This window comes from Electrophorus electricus, chromosome 17 (assembly GCF_013358815.1).
Source record: "Electrophorus electricus isolate fEleEle1 chromosome 17, fEleEle1.pri, whole genome shotgun sequence".
Classification (NCBI taxonomy): domain Eukaryota; kingdom Metazoa; phylum Chordata; class Actinopteri; order Gymnotiformes; family Gymnotidae; genus Electrophorus; species Electrophorus electricus.
The window spans coordinates 2,704,286-2,728,981 of NC_049551.1; the positions used below are offsets into that span (position 1 = coordinate 2,704,286).

The following is a 24,696-nucleotide window of genomic DNA, read 5'->3' on the forward strand; positions in this document are numbered from 1 at the left end:
AGAGGATGCAAGAAATTAAGCCCCAAGTATGTTTTTCCCCTTAAGTCTAGTCTATACTGTGTGTAGGTGTAGGTTGTTGGACTCCTGGCAGCATTGGGGTGTTCTCCATTACCTGGTTGACTGAGAAAGTTATGTCTTGGAGGAGCAGTGTTGGGTACCGGCTAGTGATATTCTCAACCGGGGGTTGAATCTATCTACTATTACCAGAATGACTGTTATCTTTGGAGACAGGCAGGTCTGTAATGAAATATACCACGATGTGAGACCATGGGTGCAGAGTGGATAGGAGAAGCAGCTTACCTGTAGGTGGAGTGCATTTTGCTGCAGGTGCAATCTGCACACAAATCAGCTCCAGCATTGTGTTGCTGAGAGAGCACATCCATCCTTATGGTCTTCTCTCCCTATAGGTGATGCAGAAAATAAACCTAGAGAAGAGGAGCAACCACTGGGCATGCCTGGAGTTCAATCTCTTGGTGGTTTGGAGGTACACCAAGTTTTTATGGTTGGTAATGACTATAAAGGTGTGTCGTGCTACCTCCAGCCAATGTCTCCACTCCTCGAATGCAAGTTTCACCGCCAGGAGTTCTTGATCACCTACCCCGTAATTTCTCTCTGATGGGCTTAGCTTCTTGGAAAGGAAAGCTATGGGCTTCAGTTGTCCTGACTTTCCCCTGTGTTGGGACAACACAGCATCTACTCCCACATCCTACATGTCTACCTCCACTATGAAAGGTTTCTCTGGGTCCAGTTGCTGTAACACCAGAGCAATAGAGAAGGCGGTTTTAAGCTCTCCGAAAGGTCTCTCTGCCTCCGTGGTCCATTTTATCTGCTTGGTCTGTCCTCGAAGCAGATCTGTGAGGGGCTTGGCCAGAGTGCTAAAGGACTTAATAAACTGTCCGTAAAAATTTGCAAACCCTAGGAAACGCAGTAATTCCCTTCGTGTCTGTGGTCTTGGCCAGCCCGTTACTGCCTGCACCTTGCATGATCGCATGCGTACACTGCCCTCCTGGATGATGTATCCTAGGAAACTCCCTGCAGTAGAATTCACATTTCTCTAATTTGCAGTAGAGGTGGTTCTGCAAGAGGGTAAGGAGGACAGCCCATATGTCACGCACATGTTGGCCCCAGGAGTAGGAATAGATCAGGATATCGTCAATATAAGTGATGACGGATCTACCCAGCAACTCCCTTAGGACCTCATTTATGTACATTTGGAAGACTGAGGGAGTCATGGCTAGACCAGATGGCAGGACTAAATACTCATAATGCCCTGAGGATGTGCTGAAGGCTGTCTTCCACTTGTCACCCTCCCTGATCCGTATGAGCACTGCGTAGGTCTAATTTTGCAAAATATCTGGCTCCCCTTAACTGCTCAAGTGCAGCTGGAACTAGGGGAAGTGTATAAGGGTATTGTACCAGCAGTTCGTTGAGCTTGGCTTGCATGGTACCACGAACCCCTCACAGTTTTCTGGGTCTTGCTCTCCTGTAAACCTCTGGGGTAGCAATCAAACACCTTATCCTTTCAGGGACAGGTGGAGTAGCAGGAGAGGTCACTCGACTCTCAGGACTTGCAGATTTACGCATTGCCCAAGACTGCACTAAAGAGCAAATCTCTCCGATTTCCTGCTTCTGCTCTTCCAGTGCTGCCATCTGGACAGTGAGCAGGTGTGCCCATTCAGGGCTACTTCGCCTCACTTCCAGGTGGCTGCACATTCTGTGATATTCCAAGTAGCGTTGCGCTGTGTTGGGACATGTAGCTCCATGGTCCGCTAATGTGTGCAGGGCTACTTCCTGGGACCTGTGGGTTTAAATAGTGGTGAACGACAATAAGGAACAGGTGAACACAATTAATAGGTGTTGTGATCCTGAGCAGGAGTGGGCGTGTCCCTCCTGCTGGATGACCAGTCAACCGTGACACCAGGAAAGCATGTAATCCAGTTTATCCTCTCTTCGGAGGTTGGGGAATGAAGGTGTGATTTAGTGGGTGATGCAAATATACATCTGTTATAAATGTGATTGATCTCTACTGTTCCAGCTCCAAACGTATTTGATCAAACCTTTGGAGATATTTTTATTTTTCCTGTACTATAGGAATAATATGTTTAATATATATTACAGAGATTATCATTTGTTATTCATTCTGTGGGACATGGCATCAGAAGTCTCAGCCTAAGATCCTTGTTGGATAGCCACACCCACTGGCTAGGTTGCAGGGCTCGCACCTCCCTCATCCTTTGGTCAGCCTGCAGCTTTTCCACTGGACCACCCATTGCAACCTGATGTGGGCTTCCTCCTATGTCTGTTGGCTGTGGCCCACCCTGCCATCCACAGCTTGAACCTCAGTTGTTCTTTGATCCAGGGGAACATAGCTGACTGGTAACCCTGTGGTTACATAGTTGACTGGAGTGATGTGGAGTAATGTGCTTTCATTAATTCAACTTTCACCAGAGAACCGTCAAGACAGTGTGTCTGCCTTCATGTTCTTATATCCTGGATGGTAAGTAACTGAAAAATCAAAGTTGTTAAAGAACAGCACCCACCTAGTTTGGAGCATGTTCATCTGCTTTGCCTTTTAAATATATTCAACATTTTTGTGGTCAGTGAGTACAATAATGAGTACAATAAAATGTTTCAATTCCTCAAAAGCCATTTTCATGGCTAACAATTTGCAACTTTCTATATCATAGTTTTTTCAAGTGTCAGTGAGTTTGTATAAGTAAAACACGCAAGGAAAAAGCTTTGGTGGCTCACCTGACCTCTGTGACAAGATTGCTCCAATTCCTGCTTCAGATGCATCCACTTCAAAGAACAGACACAAAACAAGGAAGAGCATGGCTAGGCATCACCTGGGAACCATGATGCCAGAGGTGCCAAGGACAGGAATGAACATGACCGCAGAGACAAGAACAGTGCCAGCAATAGGAGGCAGAAAAATAAAGGGGCAGACAAAAAAGCAAACGAAGTGGCCACAGGAGTCACAGTGGTGCCACAGTAGAAGACCACAGCAGAAGGCCAACAGGACAGCCACAATGGAGCCATGCTGGTGGAGGTGGGCCAGGCAGCTCCGGAGATGTGGCGACCTCCTCCAAAAAAATCACGAATGCTGTGGGCCTTCATATAAGGCAGGAAAATGAGAACATAGGGTGGAAAAGAATAGAAACAAAATAAAGGAGCACATGGATAGGCATTGCTGTAGGAACCGCAGTGCCAGGTGGGGCAGAATTGTACGCCTGTGGTGGCTGCAGAGCAGGGAGGGGGTCGGCAAAGGAACTGAAGGTGTTGCCTGTAGTTTCTGACCAAAAGGTGGCATATTGGTCCTGACATCCTTTCGTGGGACCTGTGCTCACAGCCCAGCACCATGCAGCTCGACTGGAATTTACCAGAGAACTCCAGAATTGGCAGGTCCACCTCTAGCACCCCATTCTCCTCACAGGTGAGTGCAGGTTCACACTGAGCACATGTGACAGACATGAAAGAGTCTGGAGACACCGTCTTGCATGTTTTGTTGCCTGCAATACCAGTCAGCATGACCGGTTTGCCAGTGGGTCTGTGATGGTCTGGGGAAGATTACCAGGATTTGCAGTGGTTTTTAGGCTTCTAGTGACAACTCATCCACTCTTTCAATTCCACCACTATCACAGAGGCACTTTACCTGGTCTGATGCTGCAACCACAGGCAGCTGGTCGCGGCAGTCAACAGCACTTTACATGGTCTGCTGCTGCCTCTCATGCTTTTCAGGATCTTAAGAGCGCATTTACCTCCGCAGCTGTTGGCTAGCACCCTAACACTGCCATACCATTTGTGCTGGAGAGAGCTGCTGTTCTTTTCCAGCACTCTGGTCAGTCCCCCAAACTCCATCCAATAGCCTGCTTCTCACACAGACACTCCCTAGCTGAGGGGACTATAGCTGAGAACACCTGGCCATGAATCTAGCCTCTGAGAATTGGTAATCTAGAGTACCTCCAGTCTGCTAAGAGATTTGAAAAGGAATGAATAAGTAAGAAGGGAAGCATTTCAGTGTTTAGTGTGCTAGTGCAGAGTGTGACAGGTGTGGCGTAATGTCGGAAGGTTCCCTCATTAACACGGCGATTGTCCTATTGATTTGTACTGGCAGTGGTATTCCTCTCCACAGGTCAGTTCTGCCTGCAATTTTTTCTTAAGGCCCCTCCACAAACAGCACAATCATTCTATTTACCTTCTATAGCTAGGGTTTGGAACTCTACAGAGTAATCCAGGGGATTATGATCGGTGGCTAATTGAAGTGGTGATGTAGTATGTATGTGGATGTGTGTGTGTGTGTGTGTGTGTGTGTGTGAGATTAGGACAAATCTAGCATGAGGGATGTGCGGAATCCTGGAGACTGGACTGCCTGAATGCGCATAGTGTGACGTAGTGTGACAGTACTCCATGGGGACTGCACCCAAACCCCACACGTGGCAATATATGTATTGCAGGGTGAAAAACACTTATATATTATACATGTTACTTATCCCAGCATGCAAATATTATAAATTGCTATTTACTTGAATCCAATCACCTCACCAATCATATGACATAATTAATTTCTTATTTACTGTGGCACTTTTATGGTTTGTCCAAGGGGCAAAAAATAATAAATAAGCTACACTTCACAAAAAATGTACGAGGTCCTATATGAATAGAATACCCGTCCCCCAGCCCAAATGTAAGTTGGTTTGTCTCCTCTCAACCATTCTCTCACCATGCTGGATGTTCTGTGCTACCTTTTGGATATTCTCGTCTCTCAGATGTTTCATTGACATTGTTGTATTGTATTGTTATATTGTGTGAAAAATCTTGTGAAAGACCTTGTGAAGTTGTTGGCAGTCCAGGAAAAGTAGCTATATATATATATATATATATATTATATATATATATATATATATATATATGCTTTTATATATATATGCTTTTGGACATTTACCTTTTGGACATATCTATACCTATCACTTTATGAATAATTTAAATTGCCAGTTAGGTTGCCTGTCTTCAGAGGTTTGTGTTTTGGAGGTGTGCTTTAATTGGATGACATAAGCATAGGTCTGTTATAAATGTGTTTGATCTCTGTTAATATTATGTTACTGCTGCTGAAGGTATCAAATGTTTGGCAATCTTTTTTTTTTTTTTTTAACATCCTGTACTCTTGCTTAATATTTATTGCAGAGATTATCATTTCTTGCTCATTCAGCATATGTTTTGACAATTTATTGACAATCTATTTTGACAGTTTGTATTGTGAAATCTATTCCAATATTTTTCTTGCAGTAAACGGTATATTTGTCTCATGATAATATGACTTATGTAGGGTCCTTTGATAATGCAACACTTATTCATCCACCCACATTTTTACATTTTACATTTTACAGGTGTTATGACAGATGACTGCTAAAATGACTTCCACTCAGTTTGTGTCATCAATGAATGAAACATTTTTTCGTCCAACATTTTACATTAGTGGACTTTACAATGTTCCACATGCAAAATATTACTATATATTTCTGTGTTTTGTGTATGCTGTTACTGTTTTAGGAAATTCTTTTGTAATGGGTGTTATATTCCTGGCACGCACGCTGCACACAGCAAAGTACATAGCAGTCTTCAACTTGGCCTTCTCTGATCTGTGTGGAAGCTCAGCTGTCATTCCAAAGTATGTGGAAATGTTTTTGTTTGACAAACAGTACATTTCTTATGAGGACTGTCTGGCAAACATGTTTTTTGTTTTTTTCTTTATGACTCTACAGTCTCTTACTCTGCTTGCTCTGGCTTATGACAGACTGGTTGCCATATGTTTCCCTCTGAGGTATCATGCTGTTGTAACCAAAACAGCGATGGCTGTGATCATTGGTGTTATATGGGTTTTTGCATTGATTGTCTTTGCTCTGCTTGTGGGTTTTATTACCAGACTGTCCTTCTGTAGATCTACTACAGTTGACAGCTATTTCTGTGATCATGGCCCAGTCTATAAACTGGCATGTAATGATACTACCTTGAATTACATAATGGCACTTATCTGTATTGCTGCAATACTTTATATTCCACTGATACTGATAACTGTTTCATATGTTTGTATTGGTTTTGCCTTGCTCAGGCTCTCACATGGTGCTGACAGACTCAAAGCTATTAAGACCTGCGCTTCTCATCTCATGTTAGTGGCTATGTTTTACCTCCCAATTATTAGCGTTTACATTGTTATTCTTACAACATATATTCATCCAAATACTAGAATAATTAACTCCGTATTGACGCACACTATTCCACCTATGTTAAATCCCATTATATATACTTTAAAGACAAAGGAGATATTACAGTCTATTAAAGTAATTTACAGACGAGCCAAGCTAAACTATGTGATGGAAGGGCCTGTGATTAGCAATTAGTAATTAAAACTGACATAACAATAGTTTAGTATCTTAAAGAAAACAGAATTCTCAGTGGTACTAAAAGCTGACGCGCTCACAGACTGTGACCCTCTATAGACTGCTACTCTAACTATTGTATCTTTTATTACAACTGTTGTACTGTGTGCTGTGTTACACTTAAATACATTGTAGTTTAATCTGTATAACATGTATCCGAGTCACCTTGAGATGCTGTTTACATTTGCTTTAAAATGTACTGAATATTTTACTATTTAAAATTGAATATAATACATTTCAGCATAAGACTCAAAGGTACGGATGACGTTGACTATTTTTGGAGCGTTTCAAATAACACAGTTTTGCCACAAATGTAGATAAACTACAGTATATATACCCGCCAGATATATTTAAATAGAGAACTTTGAATTTTTTAAATTTGTTTAATGTAGCCAGAAGTGTTTCATTGTACACAGTTTTCATTCCATCTCGATATTCTAAAGATTTTTACTGTGCTTTCTTCAGCAATGCCCAAGCAAAACCATGGAATTACTGGATTAAAATAAACCAAAACTTTTAGTGTTTTTTGTCATTGCAACGAAATACAGCTCCATAAAAAAATTATTTTGTAGTGATCTCTTATCAGTTTCTCTAATTTTACAATTGATGGGTATGTGTTTGACCAGGCTGAGCAGTTTTGTTTAATCCTATAAACTACAGGCAACATTTCTTCCAAATTCCAGATAAAAATATTGTATTTTAGAGCATGTTTTTTTTTTAAATGAAAATAATTGTCAAAATTGTGGAGGAATTCAACAAACATTTGAATGGAGTGAGTGAATTGGAGTGGTTTCTTATTTTTTTCTGGAGCTGTATATCTGGGTTTTCAATGAGTTTCAGAGCAAAAAAGCTGAGGAATAGACTTTTTTCATGTTAAATTAACTGGCAGTTATTTTTCAAGGAAAATGTTCTCACACTCAGGTAAACATTCCTACGAAAGAGCTTGACTTAAGTGATGTCCTGTCAGTTCCACTGAGCATGCAACATGACAACTATATACAAATTAAAAGAATTACAAAGAATTTTACTGTAAATGTTTATTAAACATTTTAAAATAAATTTTATTGGACAAAAGTCATTATTAGGTCAGAAGGGATTTTTTTAAATGTGTGTGCTTGTCCTACAGTTAGATGTTTTCTTCTGTCACATGCCAGTTTTATAGAGTTGAGGTTAAAATAATATATTCATATTCACTAATGCACAGGGCAAAATATGTATCTGGTAGATTTATATTTAAATAAAATCATTTAGCAGATGCTTTTATCTAAACCAACTTTCTAGTTGTGACTGAGTACAGTTTGAGCAAATAATGGTAAGGGTCTTGCTCAGGAGCCCAAGAGAGGTAACTTAGCAATGGTGGTGCTTGAATTGGCAATCTTCTGAATACTAGTCCAGTACCAATACATTCAGTCCAGTTTTTTAATGCAGGTATAGTCATAACTATGTACAGGAGTGTTAGGTGATGTAGAATATAATAAAGAAGGTGTGGTAAGTAATTAGCATCTCCATAGTCTGTCATGTTACAGCTTTTAAACAGCTGCACTAAGCTCAGTGCCTAAATACAAAAATAGAGTAGAAAAGGCAGTGCCAAGTGTTTCATGAAAGAGGATAATTGGTTGTTTCATTTTTTTCATGGTGCTTATTTGTTCCTGAAGCCACACCTGCAGACCTGCCCCCGCTGATTGCCACTGCACCCGTACCCGTGGCCTCACCTGCGGACCTGCCCCCGCTGATTGCCACTGCACCCGTACCCGTGGCCTCACCTGCGGACCTGCCTGTTCCTGTTTTTGTGTCCTTTCCTGCGTTCGTTCATGTGTCTGTTCCGGTGCATGTGATGTTTTTGTTCCTGTCCCGCTGTTCCTGGCCTGATCTGTGTTAAGTTTTTGCTTTCCTCATCCTCCTGTCCCTCCAGTTATCCATTGTTTGGGGTCGTCGTGTTGTGCCTTTTTTGTTAATCTCATTAATTGGACTTGTGGGAGTGGGCTACATTCTATTTACTCACCTGTGCCTGTTTTCTCTTGAGCAGGTAAGAGTCAGGGATTGATGATAGCATTGAGCAACCAATAGTCCGTGCAGAAGCTCGAGATGTTGTCCGTTCTTTTCAGCAAGAGCACCGGCACTGACCATTCCCAAAGCCACACTATCCCTCACTTTTTGCTCTGCAGCCTCTCTTTTAGCCAACATGACCAAGTGATGGTGTTATCAAATTGGTGCAGCATGGCTGGTGTTGATGCTGTCAGTCCAGTGCTCCGTCCTCCATGGCCACAAAGATATCAACATAGTGCTGCAGAAGCTTCCACAGCCACTATTGCTTTCCTCTAATGAAGCCTGACCCACTCCACTGACTCAGTTCATGCACCCCCTCCTGCGTCACGCACACCTCCACTTTATTAGTTGCTTCTGTTCTCTGTGCTTTCCACGTTCTCCATCATCTGCTACTTTATCGATCCTGCTCATGTGCTCTGCCCATGATTTTCAAGTATCAAGTGTTTTGGTAAAAAAATATATGCATTAATTCTAACTTAAACAAATGAAGCTCCATTGTACAGTTTGTGGTAGAAAAACAGTCTACTGACCAGCAAGTACTAATCCTACCCATTCACTTATGTCAAGGACCCCAGTTACGTGCACATCTAAAGTCTATGGTTCATTGAGCTCTATGTACAACCAGAGAAAGGAATGTACAACCACGAAGGCACATGGGAAAGCAGGCTTTAACTAAGGCAAGGGAAACACGAAGGCTAGGATAAACACAAAGGCATGGAGTACGAAGAAACAACCACAAGGAAAAATACACAAATTCAATAATTCAAACAGTCAAACATCCAAACAAACAAACAATGAACAGCCACGACCAAGGCAATCAACAGGGTTTAAATACATGACATTCACAAAACTAGAAATGAGAGACAGGTTGACCCAAGCTGTTTCATATAGCTTGACCACATCACCACCTCCTATGACAAGTAAGGTTTTCTTCCCAGTATCACCTTCAAAGACCATAAAATCACAGAGAACTCTTGACGAAGAGCAGAATGCCCAATTTCAATGGGGATTGCCCTTCCCATTCTGCCTTATTGGGCTGTGTGTCCCTCTGAAGGACACCATTAGTACATTAGTAGCGTTGTGCTCCTCTGGGATGATATCTAGGCATTGTTTGAGAAACATATCAATCAGCCATGGATGCATCTTCCAACACTTGTCCTCTTCTTGTCTGTATGACAAATCAGTGCTGCCAGTAAAATTTAAAGAAGCCAGCAGGGTCTGAAAATGGCTGTGACGTTAGCCACCATGTTATAATTTTCCCCAGTATGTATGATTTGCTTCCATACGCAGGTAAAGGCCAATCAATATTTTCATTTTTAATAGTGATATTAACATTGCCATAACATTTAGATTTTTGTACACTGTACAAATCTTTTTGTTCCATCAATAACTGAAGCATTTCTGCTGTTATTAACTTTCTGAAGTACTCCAGTGGAGTATGAAAATTGTCTTGAGTTGTGACACACTTATATGGTTGTATTTTGCTGTCTGAGGTTTATGTTTGGTTGTAGTATATCATCTCACTCACTTGATTCACTTCTGTCCAAATCATCTGACCCACTTTACTCATCACTCTCCATGTCTTTGTATAATCAGGCTCTTCATCCAAGCTATCTTCACATCCCTCCAACTCACTGGCATATCCAGTGTTGATACTGAATGCATCCTGAATACTGTATCGGTTCTTGAAATTCAGACTACAAGTAATTAAAATGGCATTGAAATAGGATCAACATAAGATAGTAAAATGCTTGTGCCTCAGCTAAAGCCAAAGTGCAGTTTCAGTACTGATATGCAAAAAGATGGGTCAAATGGGTTATGTGTAACATAGGACATGTTAAAGCATTAGACCTGTTAAAATGGGATGGAATGTACATTTAGAAACAAAAGAAGCTTTTTAAAATGAGCTAGGTTTGTCTCATGTGATAATATAGCACACCAGCATTTTGTACATGAAGTCATAACTACACAAATTCACAAATTGTCTTATAAGTGCAAACAGGATGTTCAGTATGTCACTTAGGGACTTCATGAGTTAAAGTGAAGGATAAATCTATATAAGGAACTTTCCAGACCATTTAAAAGATTTGTGACATCATTTTATTTTTTAATATTTTACCTTTTATTGTTAAATGAATTTATTACATTTAATTTTTTGTAGTTCTGTGCTTTATATGTTATATCTTAATTTATTTGATTTCATTTTATTGCTGATGATTTCTGTTAGTTTTTTCGATTTCATTTAATTCCTATTTGTGACGCATGAGGTGATACAAACAATCCATGATGTTATTGTTACAGGCTAGAATAGATATCAATGCTTTTAGATCTACAAAGAGAGCAATAACAATCACAAAAAAAACCCCAACCCATATACCACTGGAGATTATAGTCATTGCCGTATAAATGAAAACATCATGATGCTTCAGAAGAAAACAGCAATTAGTCCACCATATGTTAAAGGTCAAAACAAGCAGAGTACTACAGGGAATTATGTCAACAAGAATTAAGAATAAATACATCTGATCTTTGTACATATATCAGCATTCTGTCTCCTCTGCAGTAAGGTAGCATCAACGGGTTTTCACCGCTCATGCAAGTCTAATAAGATTATTACTATTGTTCATTTGCTGTTACTGTTACTCCAATGCAATATTAGCATTCACATTTACATTGTAACAAAGAATTAATTTTGAATGCTTTAACAGAAATTGAATACAAACCATTATTTTTACAGGGGTTATGACAGATGACTGTTAACATGACTTCCACTCAGTTTGTGTCATCAATGAATGAAACATTTTTTCGTCCAACATTTTACATTAGTGGACTTTACAACATTCCACATGCAAAGTACTACTATGTATTTTTATGTTTTGTGTACGCTGTGACTGTTTTAGGGAATTCTTTTATAATGGGCACCATATACCTGGCACAGAGTCTACACACTGCAAAGTATATAGCAGTCTTCAACTTGGCCTTCTCTGATCTGTGTGGGAGCTCTGCTCTTGTTCCAAAGCTTCTGGACATGTTTCTGTTTGATAACCAGTACATATCGTATGGAGCCTGTTTGGCAAATATGTTTTTTGTGTATTGCTTTATGACTCTACAGTCTCTTACTCTGCTTGCTTTGGCTTATGACAGACTGGTTGCCATATGTTTCCCTCTGAGGTATCATGCTGTTGTAACCAAAACAGCTATGAGTCTGATCATAGGTATTATGTGGATTGTCTCTGTAACTGTAAATGCTCTTCTTGTATCTCTGGTTACTAGATTGTCCTTTTGTAGATCTACTACAGTTAACAGCTATTTCTGTGATCATGGACCTATCTATAAATTAGCTTGTAATGATAAATCTATCAATTCTGTAATGGGTTATGTCTGTACAGCTGCTCTGCTTTACATTCCATTGATATTAATAACTATATCATATGTTTGTATAGGTGTTGCATTGCGGAAAATTGCACGTGGTGGTGAACAAATCAAAGCTATGAAAACGTGCACCTCTCACATCATTTTAGTGGCTTTGTTTTATGTACCAATTATTAGTATTTACACTGCAGCTCTTACAACATCTATAGATACAAATATCAGGATAATCAACACTGCTCTTACACAAACTATTCCACCCATGTTAAACCCAATCATATACACTCTCAAGACAGAGGAGGTCATGCAGTCAATTAAAGTACTCTACAAACGATCCAAGATGAAGTCTGCAATGAAACAAGCTGTGAGGAATTAAGTATGAGATTTTCTATTTCTATGATGAATTTGATCCAGAATTACAGTCTGAAAAGTTCATGAATGCGCACTCAGGTCAGTTATAGAAATCATTTCTGTTATATCTGGATTTGGATATATTTGGGTGTGTTTTTATATTATATATATATATATATATATATATATATATATATATATATATATATATATATATATATATACATACATATATTATATATATATATATATATTTATATATATATATATATATATATATTTTTATTTTTATTTATTTTTTTTTTTTGGATATATTTGGATTAGTAATATATAATTACTTTTTTTAAATTACATTGTCAGAAAGATAAAAGTTATAAAAGTTTTTCAGACATATATTTAATGCTTGTAACTCAATAAAAGAGTTCTTATATATTCAGTTCTCCTTCAGAATGTCAGATCCACAGTAGTGAAAAACTGAACTGAAAAAGTAAAAAAACTGTTTGAGGGGAGTGTAAATTTTTGTTGCCATTCATTTTTTTTTGATGAGAAATTGAATACTTTTTCTTTTGATCTTATGACATCAATGAACAATATAGGCTGTGTATTTAAATCCCTTAAGTACGCATATGATTTTTTATGGAAAAAATACATTTTTTGTGACTTATTTTTTTAGTACTTCTCTCTTGCTCTTTGTTACACCGATTTTGGCGGTGACTCTACATGTGATGCATATTAGCAATTACCCTTTTTGTGCAGCTTTTATCTAGAGAGGTAAAATTATTCACAACATTTGTTTATGGATGACATGGCTGGATGAAGATAAAATAATGAGTTAATTGCGCACTGATATGTAGTTTATAGAAAAGGAAAAATCTATTTGATAATTATTTGTATAGTGCTTTTCATGCGCTGTCACCACAAATGTCACGGTACGGCCCCTCCTCCCAAACCTCGGAGTGAGGAGTACCAGGACGTGAACCTGATTCCGAGACCAAAGAGCATCGGGCACCCAAGGCTTCGCGCAGGGCACGTTGCACTAGAGTCAGCAAGCTCCACGCGTGACTCACAGAGAGGTGGCACCGTCACCTGAGGACACTCCCTCACCTAATGCACACGCACGCCTCAAGGAGGCAAGAAGGAGGCGTCACCAGTGCCCGCCCCAGAGACAGGCAAAACCGCTGGTGCGCTTCCTGAGGCGTCTGCCCCAATGCCAGAGAAGCCGCCGCCACCCAACTCGGCGAAGGGCGAACCCCCACAGCAGAGTCAGACTCCCACCCAGCCGACGCCTGGGGGACAAGCTGGGGCTCCTGCCAGCTTCCCTGGACTTATTCACAACCATTTGTTGAATTTTGTTCATGTACCTGTCCAGGTAACTGTGCCAGTCCCAGTCACACTTAATGTGTCTGTCACTTTGTCTCCCTTCGTGTCTGTGCCTGTACCCATCAGTGTGTCCGTCCATGTGTCTGTTGTCGTCTTGGCTCCTGTCTTCTTCCCTCTGTCCTGCTCACGCTGACCCGTGTCGGGTCACTCAGTCCTCCGGCCTCGCCATTTGGCGTTGGTTTTGGGGCCATAGCCTGATAGGCTGGTGTGCCAGGATTCGCACCGTTAGGGAGGGGCTCTGTCACGGTACGGCTCCTCTCTCCAAATGTCTCCCTGTGTGTGTGTGTGTCTGTGTTCGTGCATTCGTCCATATGGCCACGCCCTTCCTGTGTTTCACACCTGCTCATCATTGTGTATTGTTAGTGTGTGAGCATATAAGTCTTTTGTTTAAATGTGAATATTGTCAGTGTTTGACCTTGCAATAGCCTAAGCGCTACGTTGTCTTTCGTATTTATCAATAAACGTCGTTGTGTGTCACACAGCTCGTCTATGCATCCTGCCAAGCCTCCCCATGTTAGAACAAAGCACCTTTACAGAAATCCTATCTACAGAGAATCCAAGTGTAGGCACCTAAGCAGCAAGTCAAGGTGACAAGTGGCAAGGAAAAACTCCCTGAGAGCAATGGAAGCACTTTTCATCTGGAAACCAATAGTTCAAGTCAGTCTATAGGAGTAATTCAGGAGAACTTGACAGCAAACAGTAGAACAATACATTGACAGCCTTGTTGAACCACCATGGTCTAACATCGTTTATGCCAAGTCCAAAGCGAAAAATCCTAATTGTCAAATATCCAAAGAGCAGCATGTGACCAAAATCTACTATTTGTGCAGTGTGCACATTTCCCACATGTAAATCCAAGTAAATATTTAAAATAAAGGAGAGACCAATTAAAGGTCAAAAGGTTATGATTTGATTGTGTCAAGCTGGAAAAATCAGACATCTCAAAAGAAAGAAGAAATTTACACAAGTTAACAACATCAGAAGGGAAAAAAATTCTAAGCAGGAGATGACTAGAAGATATACCTCTCCAACAAATAATGGATGTCAATATTTACCATTAGTTTGATTAAGTGTATTTTTAAAGTAGTTTCATCACAGGTGAAAAAGCCAACATCTTCACCATAATGCTGCTACATTCCCTGATTATATTTTGAGTCAAAATCAGTTCCATAAATTTCATTATCTTTTTGACTTTCCTGTAGTCAGCACAGAACCGAACAGTTCCATTTGTCTTTTGGACGAGCAATATGGGGCTGGTTCAGTCATGAATATGTAATGACAAATGGAAAATATAATTAAATCTTAGGAAAAAATCTAAATCTGTTGTATGTAGTTAGTAATTGGGAGATATATTTTTAGTGAGGTGATTTTCGTAGTCAAACTCCCATTGTGACAAATTGAACTTTTCTCTACATGCCTGCTTGAAGTGAGGAAAATACCGTCGTGTGCTTGCATTTGTGCTAAGAGAAGGTCTTAGGAGACAGCAGCACAAGCTCTCTTTTAACCCAGTATAGGAGTTTTTCAAAGGCAGGATATGAGTATCTACTTCACAAATATATACTAAGGTCATTATTCTTAATACCACTGCATCCTCAGTAGCTCCCAATGTTTTATATGTGGGCACACCTTCACCATTTCTGTACACTGCCATGGAGAGCAATGCATTCTGGGAGTTGTGCAAATGTTTTCCTTAGTGTGATACCAAACAAAAGAAATAGTTTTGTTACTCACATAACCTTGAGATACCTTACCCTGCCTAACAGGAGTGAATTCTCACAAAACTTCCCTTATTGCATTATTCAGAGGGCAACGAATGCTGTTCAGGTGCACCGCAGTGTTAGACATGTGTGAGCAGGGGCCCCTATGTTGAAATGTTATACATGTGTGAGCAGGGCCCCCTATGTTGAAGTGTTAGACATGTGTGAGCAGGGGCCCCTATGTTGAAGTGTTATACATGTGTGAGCAGGGCCCCCTATGTTGAAGTGTTAGACATGTGTGAGCAGGGCCCCCTATGTTGAAGTGTTATACATGTGTGAGCAGGGGCCCCTATGTTGAAGTGTTATACATGTGTGAGCAGGGGCCCCTATGTTGAAGTGTTATACATGTGTGAGCAGGGGCCCCTATTTTGAAGTGTTATACATGTGTGAGCAGGGGTCCCTATGTTGCATAGTTAGACATGTGTGAGCAGGGGCCCCTATGTTGCAGCGGTGAAAGGTTTGTCCTTTGATAGTGTTGGTCATTGGGTTTTCCATAGTCAGCCTCATCTGAGGCATTCGCATAGTAGCATACCCTACTGTAATCAGATGACCGGGTGTATACAAAAACACTTAACTTTCATTACTGGCTAGTTCAGATGGTCATGATCACAAAAATACCAGTGGTTGCAGATCTACACAATAATCTTAAAAATAGGCGTGGCTCGTTTATTTATATAGCACTTTTCATATGCAGTGGCAATTCAAAGTGCTTCACATCAGATATAGAAGTATAATTTAGTGAATAGGTAATCAGAGCTACAATGTATGTAATGCCAGTCACAGATTAAATCCACATAACATCAGTGATTAGAGTTATTGCTCTAATGAAAACATGATACCTTAGAGGAGAACATAGCAATTATTCATCATAAATCAAAAATAAAGACAAGCAGAATACTACAGGGAATGATGTCAGCAATGATTAAGCATAAATATGTCTGGTCTTTAAAGGTATGCCAGCATATCTTCTCTGATCCAGTAAGGTACGGTATCAGCTTCCCCTACTAGAACTCTGATATGCATTGATTTAGTGTTGATTTAATGTTACTGTCATTGTGCTGTAATAACTGGATTTAATTTAGAATGCTGCAATGGAAATTAAATAACAGAAAAACTTTATTTTTACAGGTGTTATGACAGATGACTGCTAACATGACTTCCACTCAGTTTGTGTCATCAATGAATGAAACATTTTTTCCTCCAACATTTTACATTAGTGGACTTTACAACATTCCACATGCAAAGTACTACTATGCATTTTTATGCTTTGTGTATGCTGTGACTGTTTTAGGGAATTCTTTTATAATGGGCACCATCTACCTGGCACAGAGTCTACACACTGCAAAATATATAGCAGTCTTCAACTTGGCCTTCTCTGATCTGTGTGGGAGCTCTGCTCTCGTTCCAAAGCTTCTGGACATGTTTCTGTTTGATAACCAGTACATATCGTATGGAGCCTGTTTGACCAATATGTTTTTTGTGTATTGCTTTATGACTCTACAGTCTCTTACTCTGCTTGTTCTGGCTTATGACAGACTGGTTGCCATATGTTTCCCTCTGAGGTATCATGCTATTGTAACCAAAACAGCTATGAGTCTGATCATAGGTATTATGTGGATTGTCTCTTTAACTGTAAATGTTCTCGTGGTATCTCTGATTACCAGATTGTCCTTTTGTAGATCTACTACAGTTAACAGCTATTTTTGTGATCATGCACCTGTTTATAAATTAGCCTGTAATGATAAATCTTTGAACACCGTAATGGTTTATGTCTGCACAACTGCTCTGCTTTACATTCCATTGATACTAATAATGACCACATATGTTTGTATTGGTTTTGCATTACGGAAAATTGCACATAGTGGTGAGCACATCAAAGCTATAAAAACTTGCACCTCGCATGTCATATTAGTGGCCATATTTTATGTACCAATTGTTAGTATTTACACTGCAGCTCTTACAACATCTATAGATACAAATATCAGGATAATCAACACTGCTCTTACACAAACTATTCCACCCATGTTAAACCCAATCATATACACTCTCAAGACAGAAGAGGTCATGCAATCAATTAAAGTACTCTACAAACGATCCAAGATGAAGTCTGCAATGAAACAAGCTGTGAGGAATTAAGTATGAGATTTTCTATTTCTATGATGAATTTGATCCAGAATTACAGTCTGAAAAGTTCATGAATGGCAACTCAGGTCAGTTATAGAAATCATTTTTGTTATATCTGGATTTGGATATATTTGGGTGTGTGTGTCTGTGAGGAATTAACAAAGTTTTTCACAATAAATGATAAGAAATAAGCAAAAATCTATGATAAATAAATAGACTTTCTTTTTGCAGTCAAAATGTTAAGACAGAAAAGTGTAAATCACAAAGTAATAAAATACTTTATATACTTTATATATACTTCAGTTATGTTAAATGACTGTGAAATTAAAAAATAAAAATTTATATTACATCATAAAAATTACAATAGTGATAAAGGTTTTTCAGACAACTATATAAAAAAGGCTTCATATAAAGGGATCCAGGGGAAATCAATACAAAAGTATTTACATACCAAACTTGAAAAGTATAAAGTCATGAGTTAACTTTGGACTGGAATATAGGTAACACAGGCTCATCCAGACCAAAACACATTCCCTTTGCTGGGGTACTGGCAGCAATTGATTTCCTATTATGCTTTATGTGGTTGGACTTAGATTTTGTAAGTAAGTAAAATGTATTTATATAGTGCTTTTTCCAGACATAAGTCACAACATGCTTTACAAGGACAAATCTGAAATCATAGGAAACACTCAAGAAAAGGGGGATCCAGTAGCAAGCGGTCTTTATTTTTTCACAGAGTAGGCTAGTAGCACGCTGGCCAGTAATAGTAAGGACTGGGCATCTTAGACTAGAAGCAGCGAGAGCACAGTCCTTCTCGTAGTCTTTCCACTCCGGGGTTGTAACAGGGAGACCGGGAGTCCAGGAGGTACCGAAGGGTCAGGCGGAAGGTGTAGTCTAGAAGTACAATATGATTATCACCAGAACAGGCAGAGAAAAGAACTGCTTGGTATACATCACAAGAATGGCAATACTTTGTGGTTAGTAAAAAGGAGAGCGCAGTGTTAGCAGGAGGTACTAGGGGGGAATTACAAGGTGAACATGATCAGGTGGGGCCAATTAGAATTCAGGTGAGTTTGATGGGACATGACCAAGTGTCTCACAGTAAGATCTTGGCGTGGCACCAAGGGTAGAGTGTCCACAATTTGTGACAAATGTGATGTGCGTGGCACAGAGGAAGCAAGATGCGAGTTTGTGAGGAAGTGCTCTTTATTATCCATAATAAGTAAAGTCTGAAAGCACTAATGAAAGAGAAAAAAAAAAACAGTCCAGTTCTCTAAGTAGCGTTGCGCCTTGCAGTGACACGTAGCTCCGTAGTCTGTTAAAGTGCAACGCTACCTTCCGGGACCTGTGGGTTTAAATAGTGGCGAAAGGAAATAAGGAACAGGTGAACACAATTAATAGATAGGTGATTGGGAGCGGGGCAGGTGTGTGGGGTGATACCGAGCAGGAGGGATGACCAGTCAACTGTGACAACAAAATCACACACAAAAAAGGTTTTTGTTTTACAATATCAAAACTAACCAGGTAAACGGTGTACATCTGATAAGTAAATAGCAGATTTCGATTGCAAAACAAGAAGTTAAAGCAGCAAGATACTCTCTTGGAGCTGGAGACAAAGACCTCCACCAGAGTTTTGATAACTAATTTTTCCAGATCATATTAGAATTTGATTAGGTGAATTCTTAACTTAAAGGAACCAGAACTGTTAGAATGAGGCCTTGGGTTTTTTGACAAGCAGTATATGACAGACATATAAGAAGCATCATCACACTCATCAGTATTCTTCCTGGAAGATTTTTCACACAGTGTGATAAAGCACCAAAGAGGGGATTGTGTTATTTGCATAAGTCCGAGATACCTCACTCTGTATAGCAAGAGGGAGTTAATTCTCCCAAATTCCCAAATTTTTGCATTATGCATGGGGTAGATGATGGCGTTCAGGTGTACTGACCTGGGACCCCATGTCACAGTAGTGTCATCGGTTCTTCCACAGTCAGCCATGCCTGACATATTCTTAAAGTGATATATACCTTACTGTAATCAGAAGGGGTATACAAACTATTTATAGATATCATTATAGGCTAGTAGAGATAGTCATGATTGCCAAAATAGCAGAGATCTACACAATAGTGTAAATAAATGGAAGTCAGCACTACAAAGTGTGCAGTGAAAATCCCTATAACACCAGTGATTAGGCTAGTGCTTTATGAAAGAAAACAGCTTGATACCTCTGAGGAAAACACTTCATCATAAGTCATACGTCAAAACAAGCAAAGTCCTACAGGGAATGATGTCACCAAAGATTAAGCATAAATGTGTCAGTACTTTACATGTATGCTGGTATGCTCTGCATTCTGCAGTAAGGTGCCATATCAAGGCAATTTCCCCTCCTAGATGTCTGATATAATTTGATTATTATTATCATTGATTTTGTGTTTCTGGTATTTTACTACAATAATTTTATTCCCATTTGCATTGTAACAAGGAATTCAGGACAAATAAATGCAAGCCATTATTTTTTACAGGTTTTATGACAGATGACTGCTAACATGACTTCCACTCAGTTTGTGTCATCAATGAATGAAACATTTTTTCGTCCAACATTTTACATTAGTGGACTTTACAACATTCCACATGCAAAGTACTACTATGCATTTTTATGCTTTGTGTATGCTGTGACTGTTTTAGGGAATTCTTTTATAATGGGCACCATCTACCTGGCACAGAGTCTACACACTGCAAAGTATATAGCAGTCTTCAACTTGGCCTTCTCTGATCTGTGTGGGAGCTCTGCTCTCGTTCCAAAGCTTCTGGACATGTTTCTGTTTGATAACCAGTACATATCGTATGGAGCCTGTTTGGCAAATATGTTTTTTGTGTATTGCTTTATGACTCTACAGTCTCTTACTCTGCTTGCTCTGGCTTATGACAGACTGGTTGCCATATGTTTCCCTCTGAGGTATCATGCTATTGTAACCAAAACAGCTATGAGTCTGATCATAAGTATTATGTGGATTGTCTCTTTAACTGTAAATGTTCTCCTTGTATCTCTGATTACCAGATTGTCCTTTTGTAGATCTACTACAGTTAACAGCTATTTCTGTGATCATGCACCTGTTTATAAATTAGCCTGTAATGATAAATCTTTGAACACCGTAATGGGTTATGTCTGCACAGCTGCTCTGCTTTACATTCCATTGATACTAATAATGACAACATATGTTTGTATTGGTTTTGCATTACAGAAAATTGCACATAGTGGTGAGCACATCAAAGCTATAAAAACTTGCACCTCGCATGTCATATTAGTGGCCATATTTTATGTACCAATTATTAGTATTTACACTGCAGCTCTTACAACATCTGTAGATACAAATATCAGGATAATCAACACTGCTCTTACACACACTATTCCACCCATGTTAAACCCAATCATATACACTCTCAAGACAGAGGAGGTCATGCAGTCAATTAAAGTACTCTACAAACGATCCAAGATGAAGTCTGCAATGAAACAAGCTGTGAGGAATTAAGTATGAGATTTTCTATTTCTATGATGAATTTGATCCAGAATTACAGTCTGAAAAGTTCATGAATGCGCACTCAGGTCAGTTATAGAAATCATTTCTGTTATATCTGGATTTGGATATATTTGGGTGTGTTTTTATATTATATATATATATATATATATATATATATATATATATATATATATATATATATATATTTTAAATTATTATTATTTATTTATTTATTTTTGGGATATATTTGGATTAGTAATATATAATTACTTTTTTTAAATTACATTGTCAGAAAGATAAAAGTTATAAAAGTTTTTCAGACATATATTTAATGCTTGTAACTCAATAAAAGAGTCCTTATATATTCAGTTCTCCTTCAGAATGTCAGATCCACAGTAGTGAAAAACTGAACTGAAAAAGTAAAAAAACTGTTTGAGGGGAGTGTAAATTTTTGTTGCCATTCATTTTTTTTTGATGAGAAATTGAATACTTTTTCTTTTGATCTTATGACATCAATGAACAATATAGGCTGTGTATTTAAATCCCTTAAGTACGCATATGATTTTTTATGGAAAAAATACATTTTTTGTGACTTATTTTTTTAGTACTTCTCTCTTGCTCTTTGTTACACCGATTTTGGCGGTGACTCTACATGTGATGCATATTAGCAATTACCCTTTTTGTGCAGCTTTTATCTAGAGAGGTAAAATTATTCACAACATTTGTTTATGGATGACATGGCTGGATGAAGATAAAATAATGAGTTAATTGCGCACTGATATGTAGTTTATAGAAAAGGAAAAATCTATTTGATAATTATTTGTATAGTGCTTTTCATGCGCTGTCACCACAAATGTCACGGTACGGCCCCTCCTCCCAAACCTCGGAGTGAGGAGTACCAGGACGTGAACCTGATTCCGAGACCAAAGAGCATCGGGCACCCAAGGCTTCGCGCAGGGCACGTTGCACTAGAGTCAGCAAGCTCCACGCGTGACTCACAGAGAGGTGGCACCGTCACCTGAGGACACTCCCTCACCTAATGCACACGCACGCCTCAAGGAGGCAAGAAGGAGGCGTCACCAGTGCCCGCCCCAGAGACAGGCAAAACCGCTGGTGCGCTTCCTGAGGCGTCTGCCCCAATGCCAGAGAAGCCGCCGCCACCCAACTCGGCGAAGGGCGAACCCCCACAGCAGAGTCAGACTCCCACCCAGCCGACGCCTGGGGGACAAGCTGGGGCTCCTGCCAGCTTCCCTGGACTTATTCACAACCATTTGTTGAATTTTGTTCATGTACCTGTCCAGGTAACTGTGCCAGTCCCAGTCACACTTAATGTGTCTGTCACTTTGTCTCCCTTCGTGTCTGTGCCTGTACCCATCAGTGTGTCCGTCCATGTGTCTGTTGTCGTCTTGGCTCCTGTCTTCTTCCCTCTGTCCTGCTCACGCTGACCCGTGTCGGGTCACTCAGTCCTCCGGCCTCGCCATTTGGCGTTGGTTTTGGGGCCATAGCCTGATAGGCTGGTGTGCCAGGATTCGCACCGTTAGGGAGGGGCTCTGTCACGGTACGGCTCCTCTCTCCAAATGTCTCCCTGTGTGTGTGTGTGTCTGTGTTCGTGCATTCGTCCATATGGCCACGCCCTTCCTGTGTTTCACACCTGCTCATCATTGTGTATTGTTAGTGTGTGAGCATATAAGTCTTTTGTTTAAATGTGAATATTGTCAGTGTTTGACCTTGCAATAGCCTAAGCGCTACGTTGTCTTTCGTATTTATCAATAAACGTCGTTGTGTGTCACACAGCTCGTCTATGCATCCTGCCAAGCCTCCCCATGTTAGAACAAAGCACCTTTACAGAAATCCTATCTACAGAGAATCCAAGTGTAGGCACCTAAGCAGCAAGTCAAGGTGACAAGTGGCAAGGAAAAACTCCCTGAGAGCAATGGAAGCACTTTTCATCTGGAAACCAATAGTTCAAGTCAGTCTATAGGAGTAATTCAGGAGAACTTGACAGCAAACAGTAGAACAATACATTGACAGCCTTGTTGAACCACCATGGTCTAACATCGTTTATGCCAAGTCCAAAGCGAAAAATCCTAATTGTCAAATATCCAAAGAGCAGCATGTGACCAAAATCTACTATTTGTGCAGTGTGCACATTTCCCACATGTAAATCCAAGTAAATATTTAAAATAAAGGAGAGACCAATTAAAGGTCAAAAGGTTATGATTTGATTGTGTCAAGCTGGAAAAATCAGACATCTCAAAAGAAAGAAGAAATTTACACAAGTTAACAACATCAGAAGGGAAAAAAATTCTAAGCAGGAGATGACTAGAAGATATACCTCTCCAACAAATAATGGATGTCAATATTTACCATTAGTTTGATTAAGTGTATTTTTAAAGTAGTTTCATCACAGGTGAAAAAGCCAACATCTTCACCATAATGCTGCTACATTCCCTGATTATATTTTGAGTCAAAATCAGTTCCATAAATTTCATTATCTTTTTGACTTTCCTGTAGTCAGCACAGAACCGAACAGTTCCATTTGTCTTTTGGACGAGCAATATGGGGCTGGTTCAGTCATGAATATGTAATGACAAATGGAAAATATAATTAAATCTTAGGAAAAAATCTAAATCTGTTGTATGTAGTTAGTAATTGGGAGATATATTTTTAGTGAGGTGATTTTCGTAGTCAAACTCCCATTGTGACAAATTGAACTTTTCTCTACATGCCTGCTTGAAGTGAGGAAAATACCGTCGTGTGCTTGCATTTGTGCTAAGAGAAGGTCTTAGGAGACAGCAGCACAAGCTCTCTTTTAACCCAGTATAGGAGTTTTTCAAAGGCAGGATATGAGTATCTACTTCACAAATATATACTAAGGTCATTATTCTTAATACCACTGCATGCTCAGTAGCTCCCAATGTTTTATATGTGGGCACACCTTCACCATTTCTGTACACTGCCATGGAGAGCAATGCATTCTGGGAGTTGTGCAAATGTTTTCCTTAGTGTGATACCAAACAAAAGAAATAGTTTTGTTACTCACATAACCTTGAGATACCTTACCCTGCCTAACAGGAGTGAATTCTCACAAAACTTCCCTTATTGCATTATTCAGAGGGCAACGAATGCTGTTCAGGTGCACCGCAGTGTTAGACATGTGTGAGCAGGGGCCCCTATGTTGAAATGTTATACATGTGTGAGCAGGGCCCCCTATGTTGAAGTGTTAGACATGTGTGAGCAGGGGCCCCTATGTTGAAGTGTTATACATGTGTGAGCAGGGCCCCCTATGTTGAAGTGTTAGACATGTGTGAGCAGGGCCCCCTATGTTGAAGTGTTATACATGTGTGAGCAGGGGCCCCTATGTTGAAGTGTTATACATGTGTGAGCAGGGGCCCCAATTTTGAAGTGTTATACATGTGTGAGCAGGGGCCCCTATGTTGAAGTGTTATACATGTGTGAGCAGGGCCCCCTATGTTGAAGTGTTATACATGTGTGAGCAGGGGCCCCTATGTTGAAGTGTTATACATGTGTGAGCAGGGGCCCCTATGTTGAAGTGTTATACATGTGTGAGCAGGGGCCCCTATTTTGAAGTGTTATACATGTGTGAGCAGGGGTCCCTATGTTGCATAGTTAGACATGTGTGAGCAGGGGCCCCTATGTTGAAGTGTTATACATGTGTGAGCAGGGGCCCCTATGTTGCAGCGGTGAAAGGTT

General features: G+C 39.8%; 4 protein-coding genes across 4 annotated transcripts; all 4 read left to right on the plus strand.

Annotated features, from left to right (window-relative positions):
• The first annotated feature begins 5,396 nt into the window (after window positions 1-5,396).
• On the plus strand, window positions 5,397-6,395 carry LOC118242846 (olfactory receptor 1-like). The gene has a single exon (XM_035535754.1). It carries the CDS (start codon window positions 5,397-5,399, stop codon window positions 6,393-6,395), a length of 999 nt encoding a protein of 332 aa, XP_035391647.1.
• A 4,834-nt stretch (window positions 6,396-11,229) lies between these two features.
• Window positions 11,230-13,713, plus strand: LOC118242847 (olfactory receptor 1496-like). The gene is made up of 3 exons (XM_035535755.1): window positions 11,230-12,213; window positions 13,328-13,462; window positions 13,570-13,713. Exons 1-3 carry the CDS (start codon window positions 11,230-11,232, stop codon window positions 13,711-13,713), a joined length of 1,263 nt encoding a protein of 420 aa, XP_035391648.1.
• Window positions 13,714-16,477: 2,764 nt separating this feature from the next.
• Window positions 16,478-17,473, plus strand: LOC113584904 (olfactory receptor 1496-like). Its single transcript, XM_035535756.1, has one exon. It carries the CDS (start codon window positions 16,478-16,480, stop codon window positions 17,471-17,473), a length of 996 nt encoding a protein of 331 aa, XP_035391649.1.
• A 2,525-nt stretch (window positions 17,474-19,998) lies between these two features.
• Window positions 19,999-22,427, plus strand: LOC118242848 (olfactory receptor 1496-like). The gene is made up of 3 exons (XM_035535757.1): window positions 19,999-20,982; window positions 22,042-22,176; window positions 22,284-22,427. The coding sequence occupies exons 1-3, from the start codon at window positions 19,999-20,001 to the stop codon at window positions 22,425-22,427; spliced, it is 1,263 nt and encodes a 420-aa protein (XP_035391650.1).
• Window positions 22,428-24,696: the final 2,269 nt, after the last annotated feature.

Excerpts from the sequence above, each read along its gene's own strand:
- LOC118242848 (XM_035535757.1), top strand. The coding sequence starts at position 19,999 with ATGACTGCTAACATGACTTCCACTCAGTTTGTGTCATCAATGAATGAA. Across the intron at positions 20,983-22,041 it reads AGTCTGCAATGAAACAAGCT|GAGGCAAGAAGGAGGCGTCA; the intron begins GTGAGGAATTAA and ends GCACGCCTCAAG. Across the intron at positions 22,177-22,283 it reads GGGCGAACCCCCACAGCAGA|GTAACTGTGCCAGTCCCAGT; the intron begins GTCAGACTCCCA and ends GTACCTGTCCAG.
- LOC118242847 (XM_035535755.1), top strand. The coding sequence starts at position 11,230 with ATGACTGTTAACATGACTTCCACTCAGTTTGTGTCATCAATGAATGAA. Across the intron at positions 12,214-13,327 it reads AGTCTGCAATGAAACAAGCT|GAGGCAAGAAGGAGGCGTCA; the intron begins GTGAGGAATTAA and ends GCACGCCTCAAG. Across the intron at positions 13,463-13,569 it reads GGGCGAACCCCCACAGCAGA|GTAACTGTGCCAGTCCCAGT; the intron begins GTCAGACTCCCA and ends GTACCTGTCCAG.
- LOC113584904 (XM_035535756.1), top strand. The coding sequence starts at position 16,478 with ATGACTGCTAACATGACTTCCACTCAGTTTGTGTCATCAATGAATGAA.
- LOC118242846 (XM_035535754.1), top strand. The coding sequence starts at position 5,397 with ATGACTGCTAAAATGACTTCCACTCAGTTTGTGTCATCAATGAATGAA.